This window comes from Lissotriton helveticus, chromosome 8, assembly GCF_964261635.1.
Source record: "Lissotriton helveticus chromosome 8, aLisHel1.1, whole genome shotgun sequence".
Lineage (NCBI taxonomy): Eukaryota > Metazoa > Chordata > Amphibia > Caudata > Salamandridae > Lissotriton > Lissotriton helveticus.
The window spans coordinates 1,593,888,765-1,593,913,817 of record NC_136069.1 but is presented as its reverse complement, the minus strand read 5'-3'; the positions used below and the strand labels follow the sequence as shown (position 1 = coordinate 1,593,913,817).

General features: G+C 43.3%; 1 protein-coding gene and 1 long non-coding RNA gene across 4 annotated transcripts in view; one reads left to right on the top strand and one right to left on the bottom strand.

Annotated features, from left to right (window-relative positions):
• INPPL1 (inositol polyphosphate phosphatase like 1) overlaps positions 1–25,053 on the top strand; it is a 755,507-nt gene that overhangs the window by 484,098 nt on the left and 246,356 nt on the right. For all 3 annotated transcript variants that reach the window (XM_078658619.1, XM_078658620.1, XM_078658621.1), the window contains 4 exons: positions 5,772–5,874; positions 7,818–8,014; positions 20,412–20,529; positions 22,538–22,634. In XM_078658619.1, the coding sequence (XP_078514745.1) occupies positions 5,772–5,874; positions 7,818–8,014; positions 20,412–20,529; positions 22,538–22,634 (515 nt within the window). The remainder of the gene's footprint in view (positions 1–5,771; positions 5,875–7,817; positions 8,015–20,411; positions 20,530–22,537; positions 22,635–25,053) is intronic.
• Positions 1–25,053, bottom strand: part of LOC144773538 (uncharacterized) — a 116,366-nt gene that overhangs the window by 49,208 nt on the left and 42,105 nt on the right. The window lies entirely within an intron of this gene.

Sequence of the window (25,053 nt, the reverse complement as noted above, 5' to 3'; positions counted from 1 at the left end):
ACCACACTTCCAGTTCAAACCTGTGGAGTCTCTCATTTCCATGAACAAAGGACAATTTTCCATCCACAACTAGTCACTCAATTTATCAGCTTGGCTTCTCATGTCAATGAGTTTGGATTACTAAATGTTCCGCAGGACTGTAAATCAGTTCTTGAACAATCACAGTGTACAAATAAATCATACAGCGCGAAATGGAAAAGATTCTACTATTGGTGTATTAGTAACAATCTACATCCCTTTAAATCTTCTCCGTAACAGTTACTGCCTTACCTTCTTAACTTAGCCAAGTCAGACCTAGCACATGCTTCAATTAAATTACATTTAGCTGCAATTTCAAGATTTCGGAGAAAGTCAGGCAAAGTCTCTTTATGGCCTAATAGACTAATTAAGGAAGTCATGATAAGACTGTTAATAGTTTTTAAGCTTCCTCTGGTATCCTGGCAGTTGAATACAGTCCTATCACAGCTCATGAAAGTCCCATTTGAACCTATTAAAAAAACCATACATAAAATATATGTACCCTTCTTTTCGCCCTCACTTCAGCAAGGTGAATAAGCAAAGTTCAACCCTTTACTGTTGCAGATCCTTTCTTGCAATTCTAGGATGACAGATGATATTGGGAACGTATCCCAAGTTCATTCCGAAGTTCCAACTTTGTTTCATTTGAATGCACCAATTGTGCTCTCAACATTTAAGAAACATCATTTAACTAAAAAAGAAAGGACAATACGCTCCGGCAATGTTTACAATTTTATATACGCAGAACGAAGACTTTTAGAAAGTCCAACCAGCTTCTTATATCCTTTGCACCGCCTAGGAAGGGCTATGCTTTGACAAGGGCTTGTTGAGTGTCTGCAGCGATTACCTTTGCCGGAAGGTCACTGTTATCAAAGGTTGTGGCACATTCTACGAGAAAAGTGGCAGCGTCCTCAGCCCTGTTTGCTGGAGTGTCTCTACCAGACATTTGCAGAGCGGCACCGTGAACTAATGTCCATCCATTTACTAAGCATTACTGTCTGGACTTGTGGAAGGTGGATGCTAGTGTTGGTCGAGTAGTATTACAGCGCCTTTTTTAGTTTGGTACAGGAATATTATTATTGCCTACGTATTGCATGTTACAATGTCTTATGAAATGAAATGAAATGAAACAGTTCTTGTAGATGCGCGGACTTAGCCCAATGGGCGTCAAGGCGCCTAATCAAATGCAGAAGCTAGCAAAACTAGGAAGTCCTATTTGCTCATGGGTAGGCCCTCTTAAAAAAGTAGGTTTTGAGAGCCTTTTTGAAAGACTCGATAGTCGGGAGCGTTATGGAGATTTTCATGTTGAATATTTATGATTATATATATATATATATATATATATATATATATATATATATATATATATATATATACATACATACACACACACGTTTGTCTTTTTTCTCTTTATAGCTAACTACTGTCATTATGTTTATTGCTTTATATGAAAGGGCTTTTGACCTACCCACTGTCTCTTTTTTCCATGGCACTGCTTACTAGTCTGGTTCAAGAATGTGAATCTATGAAAGATTCAATACTGGAGAAAAAACAAGGTACTTACCTGTACACTGTGGTTCTCCATTATTGATATGTTTCATTGATGCACATGCTACCCTCCCACCTCCCCTTGGGTTCACCACTCTGCATACCTCTAATACTATTCTCTTTAACACTTGTGCTTGAAATCTGAGTTATGGTAGGTCTACAGGGGAAGAGTACTTCAAGGTCTGGTCTCTGATTGGTGATATTTGAGTCTCTTAAAACAATATACATTGGTTACAATGTCAATTGGTTTCCCTATGGCTGTTAATGTTTTTGTATAGCATTGCTTGTTATAATTACTGTGGGGCTCCCACCTTGACAGCGGGTAAGATTCAAGCATATTGTATTGTATTGTAAATGCATTTATATAGCGCTTACTACCCCTGATGAGGTGTTGAAGCGAGTAGCACCCTACTCCGGAACCATTCAAGGATTAGTGGGGAATTAGTATAGTGAAATATGAAAGTGATTTGAGGCAGTTGTTTGGATTGAGAAGGATAGTGGAGGGATAGAAGAGGGAAAAAGGTTTGCATTTATTTAGCGCTTGCTACCCTTGATGGGTTGTTGAAGCACTTTTTTGGTGAGTAGCACGCCTCTTTGGAACCCATAAAGGATTAGTGGTGAATTAGTATAGTGAAAATATGAAAGTAATTTGAGTGGTGGATATTAGTCAGTTATTTGGATTGAGATGGATAGTGGCGGGATAGAGAAGGGAAAATGGTTTCCATTTATATAGCGCTTGCAACCCCTGATGGGGGTATTGAAGCGCTTTTTCGGCGAGTAGCACGCTACTCTGGAACCCATACAGTGTTAGTGTTGAATTAGTATAGTGAAATATGAAATTAATTTGAGTGGTGGACATGTTAGTCTGTTATTTGGATTGAAAAGGATAGCGGAGGGATAGAAGGGGGAAGGATTTAGCATTTTTTTTCTTTTTTTAAGCTCATAGCAGTAGGAGGAAGCTTGGGATGAGTAAAAGGGAGGTGGAGGGGGATGAGTAAAAGGGAGGTGGAGGGGGAAGAGTCAGTGGGAGGGTTAAGAAAGGCTTGTGTTGGGGTATCGGAATAGTAAAAAGAGGTATGAGATGATGCAGGGAGGGGTGGAGTAGGGAAGAGTCCCAAAAGGGTTATTTTGGGGACCATAGTATTTGTATGGGGTTTGGGATGAATGAGAGAGTGGAGGTAGAAGATATATTGATAGAGGTATACGGTGAGAAAGAGGCTTGAGATGAGTCAGAGTTGAGGTAGAGGATATATTGAGAGTGGTATATGGTGAAAAATAGGGTAGTGCATTGGATATGCTGAATTAGAAGAAAAGTAATGGGTAAAAGTAATAAATATATAGATCCATAAGTACATGGAAGGTATATAGATGCCTAAAGGAAGGTAATATATGTAAATTAAAGATGCATTAAATAAACTCTGGCTTTCAAGTGCTGTACTTTAAAATAATTTGAACCTATGAAAGATATCAATACTGTAGAACTACAGTGTACAGGTAAGTAACTTGTTTTTTCTCAAGACAAGGATGCCACTCATCACCATGTAACCTTTTTTTCTGCTTTCACCATAATGGTACTACATGCAGTAATGTTTCAGAGTTGAACCCACCCACCAGGTTGGTACCTCTGCTCCACCAGTGACCACTTTTATATATGCCTGTTAGCGTAACGACTGCTACTGGTATCATCTCGTCTGAAGGTACAGTATCTCTATGGCTGTGTTCAGCAGTTCCTGACTCGAAGCAATCAAATGCTACATCTCAGTTCATTTAAGCCCATCTTTAGTGGAACCCTTCGCGCTACCATCCAGATATAACTATTTAACAAGCACCACTCTCTTTGATGTTAGAGTTAAATGTTAGAATATTTTTTTATAACTTTAACTTGTTTGAAGTTTAGGTAGACCGAAATACGCAGCATGAGCAGGCAATCTGGAATTGCAGGACCTTACCTTAGTGAAACCAGCAATTTGTATTAAACAAAGTTATCAAACATATTCAAAACTCTAGTCCCCAAAGAGTATCTATGTTTTCAATGGAAGATGGTCCTAGGGCATTATACCGATTGCCCACCCTCCTCAAGAGAGTCGTATGGTACTCCTTGCTAAGGAGCTCCAGAATACTATTGGAAGAAACTGCAGTAGCTCGAGGAAAGTGAGTAAAGATGTGGTGACTAAGTATGTAAAGAAAGAGGGGAGGTTAAAGAAAATCGGGACAACTTCTTGTGGATGTGGTTAGGGAGGGATTGTGGTCACTTCAATGGTTATCAGTGAGGAAGCGGGTTACCTTCAAAGCTCTGTGCATGGTCTATAAGGCTCTTCACCAGCAGGGTCCATGGTACTTGAGAACCGCTTTCTACTGGTATTCTCCAAATAGACAGCTTAGATCTGCAGCGCTGTGGAAGGTGATCATTCCCATGTTTCGAAAGGCGAGTTGGGACGGCTACGCATTTTCAGTGGCAACAGCCAGATTATGGAAAACGCTACCTATACATATTGCAAGTCTGAATTCTTACTCAGTGTTTCTTAAGCATCTTAAAACCTGGTTATTCTCTCACCCTTATGATTGTCTTGCTGTCTCACCCTGGCTCTTTCTGATCGGTGCTAGTGCTTTGATACCTTTCTGGTTTAGTGTGCTTTATAAACTTGAATACAAATACTCGTCTAGTCTCTCTATAGAGGGTTTTTTTCTCTTATTTTTTAATCGGGAAAGTGTTACTTTCCCCATATTCCCCCCCTCTTTACTGGTTTTTTATCTTCTTACTTTTATAGGGGACATAGCCCCCTCATACCCACCTTTTAATATATATACATATATATATATATAAAAATGTAAATTTATGTATATATATGTGTGTGTATATTTACACACACATATAGTCACTGGAAAAAACCAAAGGTTATAGGGACGGTATAGTTAGGTTCACGTTTTACCCACTCAAAACCATAGAAATTCAGCAGTTATATTAATTGTAGGAAGCTGGACTTGTTTGCAGATGTCCCCCACTTTTTGCCCCCCAGTTGAACTACTGAGTGCTGGTTTTTCGACTCTTACAGTTCACTGAAGCCTGCTAACCAGGCTCCAGTCCCAGTGTTCTTTCCTCTAAACTGAAATGTTCAATTGCAATTCAATTGGCAAGGACTTTAACACCCTGGTAAATGGTATCTATGGTGCCCAGGGCATGGGTACTAACGAGTATCCCTAAGGGCTGCAGCATGTATTATGCCACCCCAAGGGACCCACACCGAAAGTGCATCGCAGGCTGCGTGAAATAGTGCAAACCATATAACCTTTGTTTTCTCAGTGAATTTGTATGGTTTTTTTAAACGTAAAGTAATATATATTTGGATCCATAGGTACCCGCGGATCCGTTGAGGATCTGCTTCCCTAGAAATACAAAGTTTTATTTCTTTAATAGCTCAAACTACTGAACAGATTTACACCAAATTACAAAAGGGCTCTCTCTGGACCAATAGCTAGCTTTCTGCCAAATTTGGTGTAAATCCACTCAGCGGTTTAAACTCCTTATAACTAGTTGATTTCCCATTTTTACTACTGATGTTTTCTTATTAATTTTTTTCTGTTTTGATATTTGTTACCGATTGCATATCTCACAAACTCTTTCAATTTCTACAGTACTCCACTGCATCAGTCGAAGGTTCACTCCAGAGTTGGGTCTGGGGATTCCCTCAATGTCTCCGTTTACTCTCTCGGGGTGGGTGTTTCCTCTCCACAGCGCCATGTTTTTACCAAGTCTGTGGTTATGTTTTTCCAAACTCCACTGTGGATTCCCCTTAACTGTGCAACCTTCAGCGACTCACTCTGGCCTCCTTGGGCACACAGTGAGTCTTCCTGCTCATCCTGTCCAAGCTTCTTCCTTGTGGGGTGTCTTGACAACGCAGAGGAATCAATGCCCTGTGCCCCCCACTGTGCACAAGTTTATTTGCACAACTTCTCCACTTTATTTACTAAGTTAAAAGAAGGGTTTGTCTTTTACCATACTTTGGATTACAGGCACAGAAGCATTTCCATACCAGTCTGTTTGTAAAATGCTAATATGTTAATGTTTTAATATATGTTAAAGGTATGTGGTCTTTTGAAATATAAACAAATATAATAAGCAGTGGTGACACTTTGAGTTAATGATTTGATTTAGAAGGGCTTACTGAGTCACTGTTTCATGACTGGCTCCTCCCCTCTTCCCATAGAAACGTGAGGCCTTCTGCCAGTTACTCCAGCTGATGAAGAACAAACATTCCAACCAGGACGAGCCGGATATGATCTCCGTATTCATTGGCACGTGGAACATGGGTAAGTAACTGAGCAGAGGATTAATGGCCTTCCCAGTGGTGAGCATGACCCAGAGGTTGGATCCCAGGCTCTGGCATGCTGTATGTCCTAAGCACTTGATCTTAAGAAGACATCAGAAAGAACACCTTTCACATAAGCTTTTAACAAGTAGATCCATGGGTCAGTATGTGGCTATTTATGTGTTCTGGCCTGACTCAAACTGCTCTTGGCCTATGACATATAGAATTCTGACCTGTGACACATGGACTGTCACCTGAATCCAAATTCGGTCCAAAACCCCATTAGCACCTAAATCTGTATTCTAACTTGTGTGCAAATGTCAAATTATGCACAATGCAAGTGTTTGTCTTAACTGTTTCATTGCCACAAATCATGCAGCCATCTGAAATCGGAGTTGGTGCACTGTGGTACAGTGGATAATTTGCTTCATTTGCATGTTACAGACTTTTCCGAGGTCCGAGTGATGTGCTAATTAGGCACTCTGTAATTATCCCACCAGAGATTTCAAGGCTCTCAGAATAAGGCCCTAGGACTGCAGTCTCTCATGCTCATGGTTCCCCAGCACGCACTCCTCCTTACTACCCTCTCTGAGCTGTTCCAAGTGCTGGCATGCAAACCTATTAACTTATTCTCATGCAGCGAAGGATGCGTCTGAAGAACAATCACATCTTCTATGTCTCGGAGTACGTGACTGTTCGGTCCTTCATCTTTTGGTAAGATATCTCAATGTGCAGAGATCTGCGTCTAACATCATGGCCACAGATTAGAATGTCAGTAGAGTGACTTCGCGACTGGTCCTTCTAAGGTTTATAACGTGAGCACTATTAAGATGTATAGTGATAACCCCCCTCAGCAGCGATTACAAGTGTTTCATTATGAAGAGTGCACTGTGAAAGTGTAGTTACTATTATTACAGTTATTATGGCAATCATTTTAACCATCTATGACATTTAATATATTTTCTAATCAAGTGAACACTTTAATGTGCAAGAAATCTCTCTGAAGAGGTGTTAAAGCCACAAGATCAATTATCTGTAAAAAGCTAAAGTAAATATATCACACTAAGAATACAACTCTGAATGTTTTGATTTTACTCCCAGTACCTAGGCTGAAAACACCAGCCCTTCCTTGTTTCTTCGTCTTTTGCTATCCTGTAGTCTCGAATGGAGTCCTAAATTCCAGATGTTCCGTCCAGTGTCCTTTTGCAATAATCACATAGTGTCAATTTCTTCTGAGGATTAAAAGAAACTGAGCAATATGCACTTCAGTGACATTCGAAGAAATACTTAGGCCACCACTGCCCTCCCTCCATCCATCCATCCATTTTACTTAAGGTCACTTTTATGTGTCTTGTCACTTGTCTTAGCTCATCATAAACTTGCAGGATTCAGCTGCAAGTCAGTTACTGCACCTTTCATTACAAAATTAGTGATTTCTGACTGCTACAGTTGTTAGGTAACCATAGACATCAGAGGCAGGTAATTCTGAAACGTTATTTGCTGGGGCTACATATCACTTGAGCCAAGTGCCTTCTGGTCATCCTTGTAATTTTCCTCATTGTGTCAAGTGTTTTGCATACACTTTGTATATAAATATATCATCTTTTTTGTGTTCTCTCTGATAATGCAGTTTCTACTATTTTTGTTAATAAAAGGCAGAACCCTGGCCTGCCCTCCTAGTCTCCTCATTGAAGTTCTTAAATGTAGCAATTGTAGTACTTCTCCCTGCATCATTTGTCACAGGTGCAAGTCTACGGTACATTATTTGTGTCGGTCGCTAGCTAACATCAACCATCCCAGCTCTGTAAGATGTCCATCTGAATATCGGGCATAGTATTTTTGTACATTAATGGTTCATTGCCCTAGGATATGCCTTTAGATAAACCATTACTGCCACTTAAACTCCACATAGCTCTATAACAGTGTTTCTTTCCTGTTTCACAGGCAGCGTGCCACCGCAGAAAAATATCACCTCATGGATTGGTTCAAAGGGATTGGGCAAGACACTAGATGAGATGACAGTTACCATCCCTCATGATATCTACGTGTTTGGAACTCAGGAAAACTCAGTCACCGACAAAGACTGGATCGACTTCTTGCGTGGGGTGCTGAAAGACTGCACTGAGATAGAGTATCGTTCGGTAAGGTTCTATCCTTTATAAACAAGTGGACTGGTATTGAATTTGTAGGCACTCCAGAACAGTAATCTCTAACAACTTTATAATGATGAGTTTCTCTTTGTAAAACCTACTATCTCTCCATGATTCAGAAGTGTATGGAACCTTTGGTGCTGGGCTCTGCTGGTCAGCGCTTAAAATATTAAGCAAAGTGCAAGGTTGAGTTATCCCTTGGGTATTCTCCTTGCATCCTGAATAAACTAACTGTGGACTGGATATCAAGGCGTAAGAGGCAACCTAGATCTTCTTGAAGAGATTCTTTGGAAAAGTATGTATGCCTCATCTGTAAAGAGCTAGCTACTGTCTTAGAGGTTTCCAGTGCGGTCTGAAGAGGATTAACCGACATATCATTCTTGCCATTTGAGAGTGGCAGCACTTTCATTGGGTGGTGATCCAGGAAGGATTCAAGTTCTTGGGGATCTTGAAATGCTTATGTTCTCCCCTCAACCGTCACCAGCACCTTTGCCTGATCCAGAAGGTCGTACTTTATTCCTTTGCGTTATAGCATAGAACTGAGAGCAGGGAATTTTGTCAGAAGCACATTGATTACTTAAGAAAAGTTGACTGTGAAAGACTGGAACCCTTGTAGGTATAGGAATCCTGATGACGAGCCGCATGGAAAAATGAACCTTGCATGTTGATGTCGTGGAAGGCTCATTATGATTGGTTTTGAGGAATTACTGTTCAAACTCTATCGATTTCAGTCTATGAGCGCTGTGAAATTCAAAAGGATAGCAAAAGTAGGCTTCAGATAAATTGGGGACTGAAGGTGCCAGAAATCCCGACATATCACCTCTTCTTCCATTTCTGAAAGGTTGCAGAGGTGGACCTTGTCCTTCTCACTTCTGTCGTTCTTCAAATTTGGCCGGCATGTTTCTCGGATTTCTGTACATTTTCTGGGCATTCAGAGCAAATGTTGAGAAGAATTGCTTTAAGCATTATGCTGGGCTGAAATCTACTGACAGTTTGGATGCTTTCATACTGTTTTTTGATTTAATGGCATCATCTAGACTCAGTGGATAGTAACGATCTGAGAGGAAAAAACAGAAGTAAGAGAAGAGAAAGGTGTTCACTTGTTCAGAGAAGACTAGGAAGTGTTTGCAATGCTGTTCCTATATCAAAGGTCCTTGTTAAATCATATGATTCGGACCCCTTTCTGCAAAGTGACATGAGATGTGGCCATAACTATAAGCAAATGAGTTTCTCCATTGTAGAATTTTCACTGATAGTAGTAAACACCAAATTTGTCCTGTTCTGTGCAGGGGGCGAGAACACTTTACATTTATATATTTATAGAATTCAAATCATGCTCCAAATCCGATACCATGCATGTGGTCTATTTATTTAGGCGAAACGAATGCAAACAAATGGATAACGTGTTAAGGCAGAATGCCTTGCTATTATTGAAAAATAGTTGCTCCAGAGCTATTTCCTTTTTAATTACAACGAGAAAAATAGAATAAGCATTGGTCGCATATGCGATAGCTACTGACTTTTGCTCTTTTGGTAATGTCTTTTAGCTAGATTTTACACAAAATGTGTCAGAGACAGTGCAGTGCATGTGCTGTTTATGCGAGAACTAAAGAATAAAAATGTCACTGTCATACCAGCTTGCAAGGGCCAGATCTATTTAAGCTTCCAATGCTGGTCTTTTTGTGTTCATACTTATTAAACCTGGATTTGTAACCTAATTAACAGGTCTACAAGCATTCACTGCAAATAAAAAAATCGCCTAATAGCCAACTCATGTATGGAGTGATGAAAATTGAGAGCTGTGACAAGCATAAGATTCGGCCTGGGGCAATAAGGCCACAGCTCGCCTAAATGTGTAGACTCTCTGTACCCAGTATAAGAATTATCCTAAAAATCCTACCATCCTCCATCTATTAGATGAATTAACAAGACAGGCTGAAAGTGACACTGACCAGCTGACATTCTGTGTGCGAATCTTCAGTTATCTGAATGAGCGAAAGGAAACGTGTCAGAGCATAAACTGTCAACTTGAAGGTCAATGTGGGGGGATTATTTGCTTTAGTGGGGAGGAGTCAGAGAGACCTCAGAGTGGGTGTGCTTCAAGGAGATGCTGCAGAGAGGATTTAGGAAGCTAAATGTGTCCCTTGAGCTGTTGCTCTCTTAAAAGACATTCCTTGGTTCTCTGCCATCCAGCAGCTGCTTCCTCAGCTCCCCTATGTACCGGGCTCCACTGCCGCTCTGCGCCCCATCTTGAGCAGAAGAGTCTGCTGAGTCACAGAACGAGCCTTTGTCATTGGCACCCTTGTAACTATGGAAATGGAGTATGGACCAATAAAGATAGGGCACATGCCAACAGATGAAAAGTTGGCAAATAGTATGTTACACTCATGCGCCCTAACATACAATCCTCTATATCAAGGCTATTATAACAAAAGCAATCTATGTCTCTCTGCCCCATCACCTTTCTGAGCTTGTAAACTTTGTGCATTTACGCATGTTCGAGGCAGTGGGCTGCTGAATTCATATCTATAGCATAGATCGCCGCCTAGTGTTGGGTCCGGATGATTGCACGTTGTTGTCCTGGAAGAGTCTTCGAAGTATCACGAGATAGGTGGCTCCTCCCCTGGACTACAGTGCGCATGGGCATCGGCTCCATCCCCAGATTGTTTTTTTCCGCCATTGGGTTCGGATGCATATTTGATCACTCAAGTTCGGAATCAATAGAAACTTTCTTTTTGGCCCAAAGGCCTTTTCCTATATCGTCGGTATTGTCTCGATCGGTGCCCAGTTCTGTTCCAACTCAGTTCCCGAGTCGAACATCCAGAGGAGTCGCGTGACTCTTCAGTGCTCGAGGCCCGGTCGACGCTACAGGCCTTCTTCGACAAACCATCATGGAACGGAGCCCGTTCAAAAGGTGCCCCGTGTGCAACTCGAAGTATCCCCACATCGACGTCCACCCGGTGTGCAACAAGTGCCTGTCGCCGGATCACGATGAAGCCAACTGTTTGGCTTGTTCTCGTTTCCGCTCCAAGAAGACGATTCGACTTCGGCGCGTGGCGCGCCAGGAGGCCCAGCAGACAGCACCTGACCCGGTGAACATTTTCAATACCGAGGGAGAAGAGGCAGACGAGCAGGAAGATCGAGAGCCGATTTCCAATCCAGCGGCCGAGATCGATTCCAACTACGACGCAGACGTAGAAATGCTCGATGCAGAAGACATCGTCGACGAGGTAGGAGACGACGATGGGGCCACCGAAGATAGCTCAAGCGAGGAGCTATGCCCCGTTCAAACAATATCTACGGCTCTGGTCGAGGGATCGCCACATGGCCTTACCCAAGATCTTGCACCAAGTTCCACGGCCTCGCCTCCGGGCCCGGCTACGGACACTTCTAAGGAGCCGCCATTGGTCAAATCGAAACCAAAAGAGAAAGCTTCGGTTTCTACACAACCGAAAGTGCTAGAGGCGCCGTCGAAACCGAAAGCACGTGTCGCCTTGGTCGGCTCCACGTCTTCAGACCTGTCGGTGCAGACTAAGCCAAAAAAGGTTGTCGAACCGGTGAAGTCGCTCAAGGGTGTCGAGCCGAAGACTGGGACACCGAAAGCACTTGTCAAGGTCGTCGAGCCGAAGAAAGGTGGCGCCGAAAGCGTTCGCGACAAAGAAGGTTGTCAAGGCGTCCATGAAGGTGTCCACGGGGCCGAAGCCTACCCCTGCAGTTGTGGGCACAACGCATCGGCGACCCCTGCTGGAGGGGCAGTCGGAACAATTCATCGACGCCGACACCGGGAAACTTTCCATTTACAAACAAAAGATCACACCAGCACAGTCTATGGAGTCCTATACAATTCCGTTAAAGAAGAAGAAGGATTCCACGGGTTCACCCGTTCTTGTGGAACTAATACCTCCACGTGGCCAGGACACTGCTCCACTCTCGCCCACTTACTCAGATGTGGAGGCTGGGGAAGGTGACTATGATGAGTACAACTACCCTGCCGACACTGATCCTGAAGATCAACATGACACATGGGCAGATGCTGCGGACCCAGGGGATCCACAAACTGCCCCAGACACTCAAGTGTATAATGTCAAAACATCACCTACTGAGGACTCAGCGGCATTTAATGCGCTTATTGAGAGGGCAGCCAAAAATCATGACGTCCAGCTACATGCTGACCCTATTGAGGTGGACTTTCTGTTTGACACCTTTTCCACCTCGGAGAAGACAGTAAAAACTCTGCCAATGCTGAAGGGTGTCTTAAAACATGCTGCAGACATTTTTAAAGAACCCACACGTCCCAGGGTTATAAACCCTAGAATTGAAAAAAAAGTACAAGCCGGCGCCTGGGGACCCTACCTACATCAAGGGCCAGTTGCCGTTGGACTCTCTAGTTGTTTCTAATGCCCGGAAGAGGGCAGACTCACAAACTACTGGTGATGCTCCTCCCCCTGACAAGGAATCTAAAGTGCTAGAAGCATGAGGGAAGAGGGTGGCGGCTCAAGCAGCCAATATCTGGCGCATTTCAAACACTCAGGCACTCTTGGCCAGATATGACAGGGCACATTACGATACACTTGAAACCCTGTTACAACACTTGCCAGATGAATATAAGGAGGCAGCAGAGCTGCTCATTCAAGAAGGGAAACTCATCTCAAATGCTTCTATTAAGTGTGCACTGGACGCAGCAGACACCGCGGCCAGGGCCATTAACACCAGTGTAATGTTACAACGACAAGGCTGGCTCCGGATCTCCGGGTTCAAGCCGGAGATACAGACCACCATCCTAAACCAGCCTGTAAACCCTGATCACTTATTTGGACCTGAGGTGGACACCACCCTGGAAAAAATAAAAAAAGGACACTGAGACTGCAAAGTCCATGGGGGCTCTCCAGTCCCAGCAATTCAGGGGTAGTTCTTTTCGTCGCTCAGGCAATAGAGGTGTTTCCAGAGGCCAGCTGTCCCAGCAAACACAGTACAATACAAGTGGCGCGCAAACCACGTACAACAAACAGAATAGGGGTGGCTATCGTGGAAACAGCGCAAAAGGCAGAGGTTTTGGAAACAACAGCTCCCGATCCTCCGCCACCAACAAACAGTGACGCCTTGTCACTGCCCCCCGACCATACAACACCAGTCGGGGGGAGGCTCCAGCAGTTCCTGCCAGTCTGGAAATCCATCACCACAGACAGGTGGGTCACAAAGCTTATCCAGTACGGTTATTGTCTGGAGTTAACATCCACTCCACCCAACATACCCCCAAAACACCGTCCTATGTCCACAGAGCATTTGCGCTTATTGCAGCAGGAGGTACTCGTCATGCTGCAAAAAGGGGCAATCGAGCTCGTGCCGGTGGAAGAAAGAGGCACAGGAGTGTACTCCCTGTACTTCTTAATCCCAAAAAAGGACGGGTCCCTTAGACCCATACTGGACCTCAGACCCCTAAACCAGTGCATTCTATCAGAACACTTTCACATGCTCACACTGCAGCAGGTTCTTCCGTTGCTCAATCAGGGAGATTTCCTCGCCGCATTAGATCTAAAGGATGCATATTTTCACATTCCGCTACATCAGTCACACAGAAAATACCTCAGATTCACTATTCAGAATCAGCATTACCAGTTCAAAGTCCTCCCTTTCGGAGTGACTACAGCGCCCAGGGTGTTCACAAAGTGCCTGGCAACAGTGGCTGCACACCTCAGGAGACAAAACGTTCACGTCTACCCTTATCTGGACGACTGGCTTGTCCAAGCAAAGTCGGCCCGGCAGTGCGCCGCCAACATGTCCCACACCTTTCACCTTCTTCACGATCTGGGATTCTCACTCAATTACCCAAAATCACACCTTCATCCCGCCCATGTACGGGAGTATCTGGGCGCAACAATAAACACTCTGGCAGCCACAGCACAGCCAAACTCGTTGAGAATCAACAGCATTCAATTGCTGATACAGAAATTCAGACCACAACACTCGCTTCCAGCAAGAGTGTTCATGCAGTTGATAGGCATGATGGCCTCCTGCATCTTCATAGTCCCGCATGCGAGACTACATATGCGTCCGCTTCAGGAGTGCTTAGCACATCAGTGGACTCAGGCTCACGGACAGTTGAAAGACCTAGTGTTGGTGACCGGTCGTGCATACAACTCTCTGCATTGGTGGACTCCACACAACCTTTGTAAGGGACGACCGTTCCAGGAGCCTGTGCCACAAATCATTCTGACAACGGACACATCTCTCCAGTGATGGGGAGCTCATGTACTCCACTACACGGTGCAGGGACTATGGACAACGCAGCAAAAGAAGATGCACATCAACCTCCTAGAGCTGATGGCAATCTTCATGGCGATGAAGGCATTCAAGGTACATCTGTGCAACAAGGTCGTGTTGATCCGGACGGACAACATGACAGCAATGTACTACATTCAGAAGCAGGGAGGTACACACTCTCCGCAGTTGTCTCATCTGGCTCAGAGCATGTGGAAGTGGGCCATTCAAAGGAACATCTTCCTCATGGCGGAACACCTCCCAGGCAAAGACAATCAGATGGCGGATCTGCTCAGCAGTTACAGCCACCAAATGCACGAGTGGGAGCTACATCCATCAGTACTCCACCCGTACTTCCAGCAGTGGGGTCATCCAGAGATAGACCTGTTCGCCACGAGGGAAAACGCCAAATGCCAAAAGCTTTGCCGCCAGGTTCCCACACCCACAGTCGCAGGGCAATGCGATATGGATGAACTGGCCAGGCAGATTTGCGTACGCTTTTCCCCAGCACCTCTAATACTGCTAGTGGCACGCAAGCTGCAGCAACACTCAATGACGCTCATCCTGGTTGCTCCAACGTGGGCACGCCAACCATGGTACACCACGTTTCTAGACCTTTCCGTGGCACCGCATCAAAGGCTGCACCTCACACCCAGACTTTTGACGCAGAGCCATGGCAACATTCAGCACCCAGATCCACAACAGCTCAACCTGGCGATCTGGCTCCTGAAGTCTTAGAGTTTGGCTACCTCAACTTGCCTCCAGACTGCATGGATATCATACGGGAGGCAAGAAAGCCCACCACCAGAGCATGCTATGCAGCAAAATGGAAGCGGTTTGTCATTTATTGCGTAGACCACGACATAGACCCGCTTGACGCGTCCACGCACAACATCATTTGTTATCTGTTACATCTTTACAAATGCAATCTAGCGTATGCTTCCATTCGAATTCATTTATCCGCCATAGCGGCTTATCTCCAAAACAGGCAGCATCTCTCCCTTTTCAGAGTGCCTGCCATTAAAGCCTTTCTAGAGTGACTCAAACGAGTCATTCCTCCCAGGACCCCACCTGCTCCTGAATGGAATCTTAATGTGGTCCTCACCCGACTAATGGGTCCACCTTTTGAGCCTCTACATTCATGCGAGATTCAGTTCTTAACATGGAAAGTGGCTTTCCTGATAGCCATTACGTCACTGCGACATGTTAGTGAGCTCCAGGCACTAACTGTACAAGAGCCATTCATACAAATTCACTCCAACCAGGTGGTGCTGCGCACTAACCCTAAATTTCTTCCAAAGGTGGTTTCACAGTTCCATATCAATCAGACTATTGAACTGCCTGTGTTCTTCCAAAATCCTGAGACAGTGGCAGAAATAATGCTCCACACTCTTGACGTCAAAAGAGCTTTGATGTATTACATTGATATGACCAAAGAGTTTAGGAAGACAAAACAACTCTTTGTTGCCTTTTCCGCACAACACAAAGGCAACCCCATTTTCCAAAGCAGGTATAGCCAGGTGGTTCGTTAAGTGTATTCAGATTTGCTACCAAAAGGCTAAGCGCACTTTAACGATCCCCCCCAAGAGCCCACTCCACCCGCAAGTTGGGGCCTCCATGGCTTTCCTTGGAAATATCCCTTTGGAGGACATTTGTAGAGCAGCCACATGGTCTACCCCACGCACATTTACAAAACACTACTGTGTAGATGTGCACTCCAAGCAGCAGGCAGCTGTAGGGCAGGCTGTTCTCAAAACACTTTTTCAGACTGCTGCAGCTGGCACAGGCGGCCGCCGCTAATGGAGGGACTGCTATGTATTCTATGCTATAGATATGAATTCAGCAGCCCACATGCCTCGAACCGAATATGCTACTTACCAGTATGCATCTGTTCTTGGCATGTAGGGCTGCTGACATTCATATCGCCCGCCCTCCTCCCCGGCGCCTGTAGCGGCTGCAGCACTTACACTTACTCTTTGCATGGTCATCGCTCACACTGTTACACTCCATCTTCGCCACAATGGCTAAAAACAATCTGGGGATGGAGTCGATGCCCATGCGCACTGTAGTCCAGGGGAGGAGCCACCTATCTTGTGATACTTCGAAGACTCTTCCAGGACAACAACGTGCAATCATCCGGACCCAACACTAGGCGGCGATCTATGCTATAGATATGAATGTCAGCAGCCCTACATGCCAAGAACAGATGCATACTGGTAAGTAGCATATTCGTTTTAGAGAAAATATTTGTTTGTGGTTTCAGGTTTTAAGTATTTTTGAATATAGTGAGGGGTGGAGTTGTCTAGTCTCAGCTTTGGCTCAATAGCCTGTGTTTCTGGGCAAATCACCCAGTGGACAAAAAAATTAATGCAACCAGGTACTCATGTAAAGTGCTATAATGCCCTTGGGCTATGGTCGTGTTATATTAAATAAGTGGCAAAAAAGATTTTCGCCATCTCGTCTCAGCAAGCACTCTGCTGCTGCTTTTATCAAGCCCACAGGCAAAGCAGATTGGTATCCCTGCTGCTCATGTAAACACGGCTTTCAAATCAGCCAGCCGGTCTCATGACCCGCATAACCACTCCAGGGGGGAAAAAAAAGAAAAGGGTTGAGCGGATGGGGAAGTAGAAACAGACATGAGGGCAGTTGGAGGGAGATGGGAGGGTGAGGGTGTAAGATGAAACATTGACAGGGTGAATGAGGAGAAGTAATGATGGGGGAAAGGGCTTAAGAGTGAAAAGAAGCAACATGAATGGGTTATGGGAGTGCTTGAAAACAGAGAAGAAAGCAGCTCCAAAAACGGTAGCAGTGGAAGGACACAAGTACTTATGTCATACTCAAGGGGAGGGACAATCTCAAGAGATGATATGACGTACGCATGCAGTGCCAAATACAGAAGAAGCAAATGCGAGCTACGCTGAAACTCACCAATGTTGAGCCAATGGGCGGCATGTAGCCCACTAACTGTTAACAACATGTCTCGAAGAGACAGCACATACGTTGTCTGTGAGACCTAAAACGGGACACATTGTTACCTAAAAAGAAACATCTACTGAAAAGAAATCATTAAGGCTGAGGTTGGGTTGAAACCCTAGGCTGACTCATGGGAGACATCACATTTGTCACTTCTCAAACATGTTTCCATGCAAAGTAGAAGAAATAAACGTGCATGTTTCGCCATTCTGAACCATTCAGTACAATAAAGCCTAAGTCAGCATTACAGCAGAGTTCTCAATAAAACGGAATCATTGTATGGGTCATCATCGGCGAAACTAAAACTGTTATTGCAGTGACATATGTTCTGTTGCTGTCAAAAGTGAACAAAGACCTTTAAAAATACCACAAGGCCCAAGTGGACAAACATCTCCCTCTTCAGGACAGTCTGTCAAGATGGAGAAAGTTAATAAACATATATGACATCCTCCTTTGAAAAAATACATCTAACTACCACTTAAAGGTGATTGTAGCATGGTTTCTGATACAGAACAAAATCATACTACACCTAGGGCTACATCTGTAGTGCAAACTAAATCAGTGAGACTAAGACACCTTATAACCCATTGAAATATCCTACAAGGAGTGCTGTGTGGCATGGTCTGTTGAAACTGTCAAAGGTATATGGAAAAACACTAACAGGGTACCACTCTGTATGTGAATCCTAAGGAGTAGAACATCATATTCAACATCACTAGTTATGGTTTTACTAAAACCACCAATATTGTATTACACTAATATTCATATAATTAAAAATCTGTTTCAGTTGTGTGGATTGCCCCGAAACAAAGCAATACTGTATGTCATAAAGCAGAGCGTAAGTTAACCATCCATTAACTTCAAATACATTTTCTAACTATTATATCTCCTGTTACTTTAAAGTTTCACAATGTCTCTGTGACGCTACTATGAGAAAGATCAAATTAAAAATAACAATGCAGAAATTCACACAAAATAAATATGCATATAAAAGTTAGATTAAAAAAACCAGGAAAAAATCAAGCTATTAAAAGCAGATTGTCTTAGTCACATAGGTGTACCGCTAACTCTTCATCTGAATTGACTCCACCTTTTCCACATGTACCTAGATTGATGATGTAGATAGACTCTAGTTTTCTCAGTGCCTACTCTTTGTTTCCTACCCAAGGATTTTGCAAAGCTTTATCAATTCCAAAGATTTTCAGTTTGTTGCAATTTTAATCATGCAATTTGTAAAAATGTCTGGAGGCATGGTAAACTCTGTTGTTGTTAGTAATAGCCCTTTTATTCTCCTTAATACTTTTTTTTTACTTGACTGATCGTGCTACTCATGCACCATTGGCAACTGGGGCATTCTAAAATATAAGTAACAAACGAAGTATTGCACGTTAAAAACTTGCTGATTTCTTTGCCAATCTTAGTGCCTGGCACAACATATTAGTTTCTGTCCTGAATTCCTTTACTGGCCTTTTAATGTGACATATCGACACCTGAAGCTTGTATACTGGTTTTGGAAGTACCGAATGTCATCTTAAAATGAGTAGGTCCCCCTAAAAGTGACAGCTGAAATTAGATCGATGCTACCTTCAAGTTTCTCCTCAACATTTAGGATGCTCCAACGACTATTCAGAATGTTCTTTAATTGTTGGAACTGTGTCCTGAAAGCAGTAACAAAGCCTGTTGCTGCTCTCTTGTAGCCTGATGTTTGGGATTCAGTAAGGTTGGCCTTTCCATTCTTCTTTATTCAATTGTTAAGGGATGATCAAATGTAATAGTACTGGCTTTATAGCATTGGTCTTAAAATTGTTGAAGGTGTCATTATGTATCATGTTCAAACACACAAGTGCCCTTGTAAAACTGTAGTTCCCAAGACTACTATAGCGTCCGAACCTAAATGACCAAATGGAATGTTTGACATATTTAAAAAGCGCTGTGAAAACAAACGACGTACCTGTGTACACGTCCCTGTTTGACCGAAACGAGTAGGGATACCGTTTGCATTTGTTCTATTAAACTATCATAAGATTATAATTAAAGAATGTTGGAAGCCACCCGTGAGTGCGGCTCATTCTTTACCGTTGGTAAAGCCTGTGGTGTATATATATATATATATATATATATATATATATATATATATATATATATATATATATATATATAATATATATATTAATATATATATATAATATATATATATATATATATATATAACCAGAATCTCACAGAAAGACCACGCCTGGTCAGACACGGGCAAAGACTCCAATTGAAGATGCAATTTTTTTTTATTGCATTAACATGCCGAGATGGCGCGTTTCGACCGCAAGTCTGCTGTCTTGATCACAGAGCGCTTTGTGAACCAACAACCAACAACTTGTCAATGTTGCATGATAATTACGACATGCAGTAAAGTTACCTAGTCATCGGCTGATGACTGGACACACACCGTGAATCAAGAGCGATAACAGACTCAGACAATATACTTGGAATTTGAACAAAGCATGGATGACCTCATTATGTTTAAAACGTGTGGTAATAATGCTTGAACAAATGAACAGATGCATATGGAGCGCTTTAGCAGTGCATATGCCCAGGAAAAGAAATATAAAGAAAGGAAAACCCCCTTACCAAGTGTGAAAAAACCAAAGATGAACGCGGAAAATAGCCGGTAGAACAAACGCTGGAATTACGTGTATCGTGGCTATACGGATGCTGAGAGGTGTGCGCTGCATCCGGGGAACCGTGTACAGACTTCTAATCACCGGGAATGGGGGATCCGGCCAAACTGGCACCTACTGTTGCTAATCCAAGAATGCACAGGGAAAACTGCTAAAAAAGGAATAGAGGAGCCATGCAAACTGCGAAAGATGAAAAGCAGCAATTGACACACTGAATGCATAGTGCAAGAGGTCACCATCAATAAAGTAAGTCTACTATTGTCAAGTCAAAGCGCCCGTGTCTGTGCGAGGAGAACAACCTCATAGTAACATACACTGTGCTAAATGTGAATAATAAGGTGGAAGGTCACTGGTTAGTTGATCATGCTAATAGGAGGGGGTCGGGAAAGTGCAATTGGGTATTGGCATGAATGGACCATTTTCCAGCTTCACAAGTTTTTTGGTATTCTTGTCTGAATTTCTTCATGTTTGATTTTTTGTAGATTGCTGTGCAATCATTATGGAACATCAAAATTGCTGTTTTAGTAAAACCAGAACATGAAAATAGGATTAGCCATATAAGTACCTCAAGCGTGAAGACCGGGATAGCCAACACATTAGGTAAGATTGCAGCTTCTTTTTCATTCTGTAAACATTACTTTTTCTTCTAGCATTGTCGCAATTATTCGCTTTTTTTCACATAAGCGAGGATGCCCTGAACTTAGCCTAAAATAATTCAGAAAAGCTATTCAGTGAGGGCACAACCTGAAGCCCAACACTTGGCCATCACCATTTTTTATTCCCTTTCATAATGTTATGCAAGGTACCACTACCTAGTCAGTGTTACCCCTGCATGTAACCTTTCCATACTTGAGCTTGATATTTACAGTAAGTATTTTACTAGTTGACAACATAGCAGTTTTTAAGATTAATATTGCTCAGTCATTGTTCCTTTGAAGTGGTTAAATCAGCCCCTTCAAGCAAAGATGAATAAGGAAATACCTTTTCCATGTAAGCAGGTCTACATGCTGCTATTGGAGCCATCAAGGGCTGAACCTGCTGATAATACCTCGACAGACAGCCACTGACACCTTGGCTATGTTAGCAGGCTGAAACTCAAAATCCCCAGTGTAGTATTTCTCCTGCTGTCTTCTAGATGTGTCAGCAGTGTGGATGTAGGTGTTTTGCGTAGCATTACTATGCAGTCTAACAGCTACTCAAGAAACCTATCCAAAACCAGATAGTCTAATCGTGAAACAACATGGCAGCTAGTAGTTGTACAGTAGCACTATTCCAACAGTAAGGGTTTGTTTGTAGCATGTTTAACTGAACGGTTTTCATTGTCACAATGTCTTTATTTTTCTATACAGCTTGGTGTCATATGGGGAACTAAAATCATTCTCTCTTTTGTACCCAGAAGGTGGTTTTGGAGGGGGGGCTTAAGGTCTCTTTAGTAACAAAAACTATACCAACAGCAGATGTTTTAAGTTTCGACCAATAAGGGCAAGTTCAGAGAAAAAAGACAATTTCTTCATCCAGAGGTATGTGTGCCTTGAATCTGGACATTAAACCACTACACAGCAAGAGACGAGTCTGGGCGCTGTTAGCTTATATCTACAATTCGAGGTGGTGTTACCAGTCTGGACCATGTAGTAGATGTTAAAATGCTCATAATGGGCATGCCTGTAGCACTGCCTTTCTGCCTCTGTTGGCTGTAACATGTTAAATAGAAATAAGAAGGGTTAAAGTTACAAAGTGTTGTTATCAACACTGCTTAAAATATTTTTAGCGATCTCTGCTAATACCTTGTCAGTGTCTATTAAGAGCCTGTAATTGGAGTGATGGGCACATATTAGGCTATACGACTGCATACTTCTGAAGTTGAACTGGTAGGCATAGAGAAGGTTATGAGAGACTACCTATTTCTACATTTGGACTGGTTGGGGTGGAGCAGGTTATGGGACTATAGCTTTGGGACTATACATACTGCTGGAGCTGGATTGGTTTGTGTACATACTGCTGAGGTTCCACTGGTGGACCTAGAGCAGGTTGTGGGAATTTTCATATTGCTGAGGTTGAACTGGGAGACTAAGAGAAGGTAATGCGTAAAGCTGAAGCTGGACTGGTTTGCGTAGAGCAGGCTGATGGACTCTGCCTGCTGGAAGAGTTAGACAGGAGGCATAGAGCAGGACAGCAATGCTGGTGCTAGTTATTACCTTATTTTCTAACATCTTGTTGCACAATGGAAGGTTGCACATAGTGTGGCATTTGAAACAATATTTTTGTCTGTTGTAGCTTTCTTATGCAGGGCTTACTCGTAATGTGTTCTAGAGGTTCATTCATCACTCCCTGTTGAAGGGATACATTCAGTATTGTTACAAGGTCTGGGGTGAGAACTATGATGAATCCTTTTTGCTGCAATAGAGCACAGTTCTATGATAGACTCAGGGTACAAATATGAACATCTTTGTGAACTCTTTTTCATACCTTGGTTTGGAGAAATGTTTAGAAGATTAAGTATTGGGAGTTGTCGTTGGATATGGGAAGGTCTTGTTTTTCAGTAGCTAAGCTTTCCCTTGAATTCATTGTTTGGGAGATTGAAAATGTAATCACTGCTTCTCACTTACAGGGAACAAAGGAGCTGTTGGTGTCTCCTTTATGTTCAATGGCACGTCTTTTGGTTTTGTCAACTGTCATCTGACCTCAGGAAATGAGAAGACAGGCAGGTAAGTCTCCTCATGAAGTCAAGTCACTTGGTTTTACACAGTAAACTTGTATTAATGCCTCTCCATGTGAAATGTGAAAAAGAGCGCGAAGACTGATAACTAAAGTCAATCAAGAAATAAAGACTGTGTCGTCACCCCGCTCACTGAACAATGACAACATCCAGCCTACATGGTGTTTTAATACCTCTTATTGGTTGATACTGTAGGGCTTTAACATAGGGCCAAGTTAGGGCTCCTCCTCTTCTGTTCCCAATATTCTTCTCTGTCCTTTTTGATACTTGAGGGCTCCTTTTGCGGTCCCTTGATGAGGCGAAGTGTGACCCTCTGAACCAAAGTAAAATAGGAGCCAGGGTAAGTAATTCAGTCCGTATTCTACCGGTTTCCTAATTGCTTTTACTAGTGCTCTCCTTCTCCTGGGTGATCAAGCGGTAGCAACCGCCACCCCTCCCACCGCCTCCTTAATGATAATTACTGTAGTAGGGGCACTTGCCTGTAGCCACAGCCCTCCAGGGTCCTGGCAGGGGGAGTCACAGTATCTTACTCTCACGGCACTACTGGACCTCCACTTGTTACTTGTGAGCTGTTCTTCCTTGTGGTCTCCCACAGCCTCTGTTCTCCGACCTGCATTGCCTTCATCCTTTCATTTCGGCTCTCTGCCAGTCACTCCTCCTTCTGTGATTAACCGCTCTGTAGTGCTCCTCGCCATCTTCAGGTTTTCCGCTTCCACACCAGCTTCTTCCTCCTCAGTTTGGATCTGTCTGACGACCCCGTGGAACCGCGATACCCATTCTTTGAACCTCTGACCGGCTTCTCTATGACGTTTGCCTGAAATACTGGTGCGCTGTTGCTCTTCTTGTCCATGCAAAGAGCGGCCATTTTGGAATTCCTATCTGCGGAGGCTGCGGGATCACATAAATCTCATGTCTACATAAAACAGCATATGAGTTGGGAAATAAAGTCTTGCCAGGCCTAAGATTTTCTGATGCCAAGTGCACCACTTTCTCAAGGTTTTGGATGAACAAGTTTTCATGACTTGCTTTTTTTAATCTATAAAATGACATACAGTGGTTGCAAAAGACAGTTAATTGCTTAGCATGATGCAAGAAGTGGGAGCATTTATGACACAAACATCAAGAGCAGAACGTTTTCTTTTGATATGGGTAAATTGATTTGTTTTCATGTGAAAGGGCATTGCTCTGAGTATCCTGGAAACAATTCATACATCGCATCCATTTAGAAATTTCGGTTGAAGTAATGCATATTTTTCCATTTCCAAATCCAGACACTTTAGTTTTCTAGCTTTATATTCTTTGGGACAGTTAAATAACAGTGTGGTTCTCTTACATGATATATTCAGTATAAAATGCTTAACAAAATGGACATAGTACAAATTTCTTAATCTCACACCTAGATTTACCTTTATATTGGAGTTTAGACATGGATGGAAATCATATGGATTATTATCAGGAAAATGTTGTCTATGAGGCAGTTGAAAGTATAATTTACTCTGGTCTTAATGAAAGATGTTTGCTGTTAAAACCATAGAGCTTAGCTGCAGAGAGACATGCTTTCAACTCAATAATCAATACATATTTAATAAGGCTAGAGAAACAAATTGATGACAAGTGTTGGTGGCGGATCCACACCTCTTCCGTCTGTATGACCATAATGCCAACATCTGTGTCAATTGATACACCATGCACCTCACGTTTTTGAGGGAGCGAAGCTCCTTGAGGTATGACTCCCCAACGGTCTCGATCCCGGTCAGGAAGAAGGTCTCGGGATCAGTCACGGAGCCACTCCATGCGCTCGTCATCACTCGAAGTTGTCCGGGGGATTCGGGTAAGTCGCACAAACAAAAGAAGAGCAAGAAGTCAGGGGTCTTTGACTTCAGCCGTCTGTTGAAGTCATCCACTAGATATGGGAGCGTCGGCATTCGAGGCCTGGTTCCGGGTTGAGCCTGCGCCTAGGCCGACTCCACGCCTCCCCTAGTTTCCAGAAGACTTTGCTGCCACAACCTAACTTGTTGAATTTTATGAGGCCATGCACCTCTTATTTGGGTGGCCTTTCTCTGCTGGAGCACCTCTGACCCCTCAGGCTCAGAAGAGGCCCTCTGGTCTTCATCTTGCAGGTTTGCCCCCGGCACCAGTCCAGCCCCTTAGATCCATGGCGGCTCAGTCCCCATACTCATCCCTGGCTCTGACATGGAGCTGGATAGGCATCGTCCGACTCAGACTCCTGGACTGACTGGGGGCAGACCACCTAGACTGGAGTCTGAGGCTTATTTCTTTGGGCTATGATTTGGGGATGATAGGGAGGGGCCACTGGACCGTGATGAATACCAGGCCTTAGATGTTACGCGATCACCTGGTATGAGTATTCAGGATAGCGAAAGGTAACAAGGACCCCCCGTTGAATT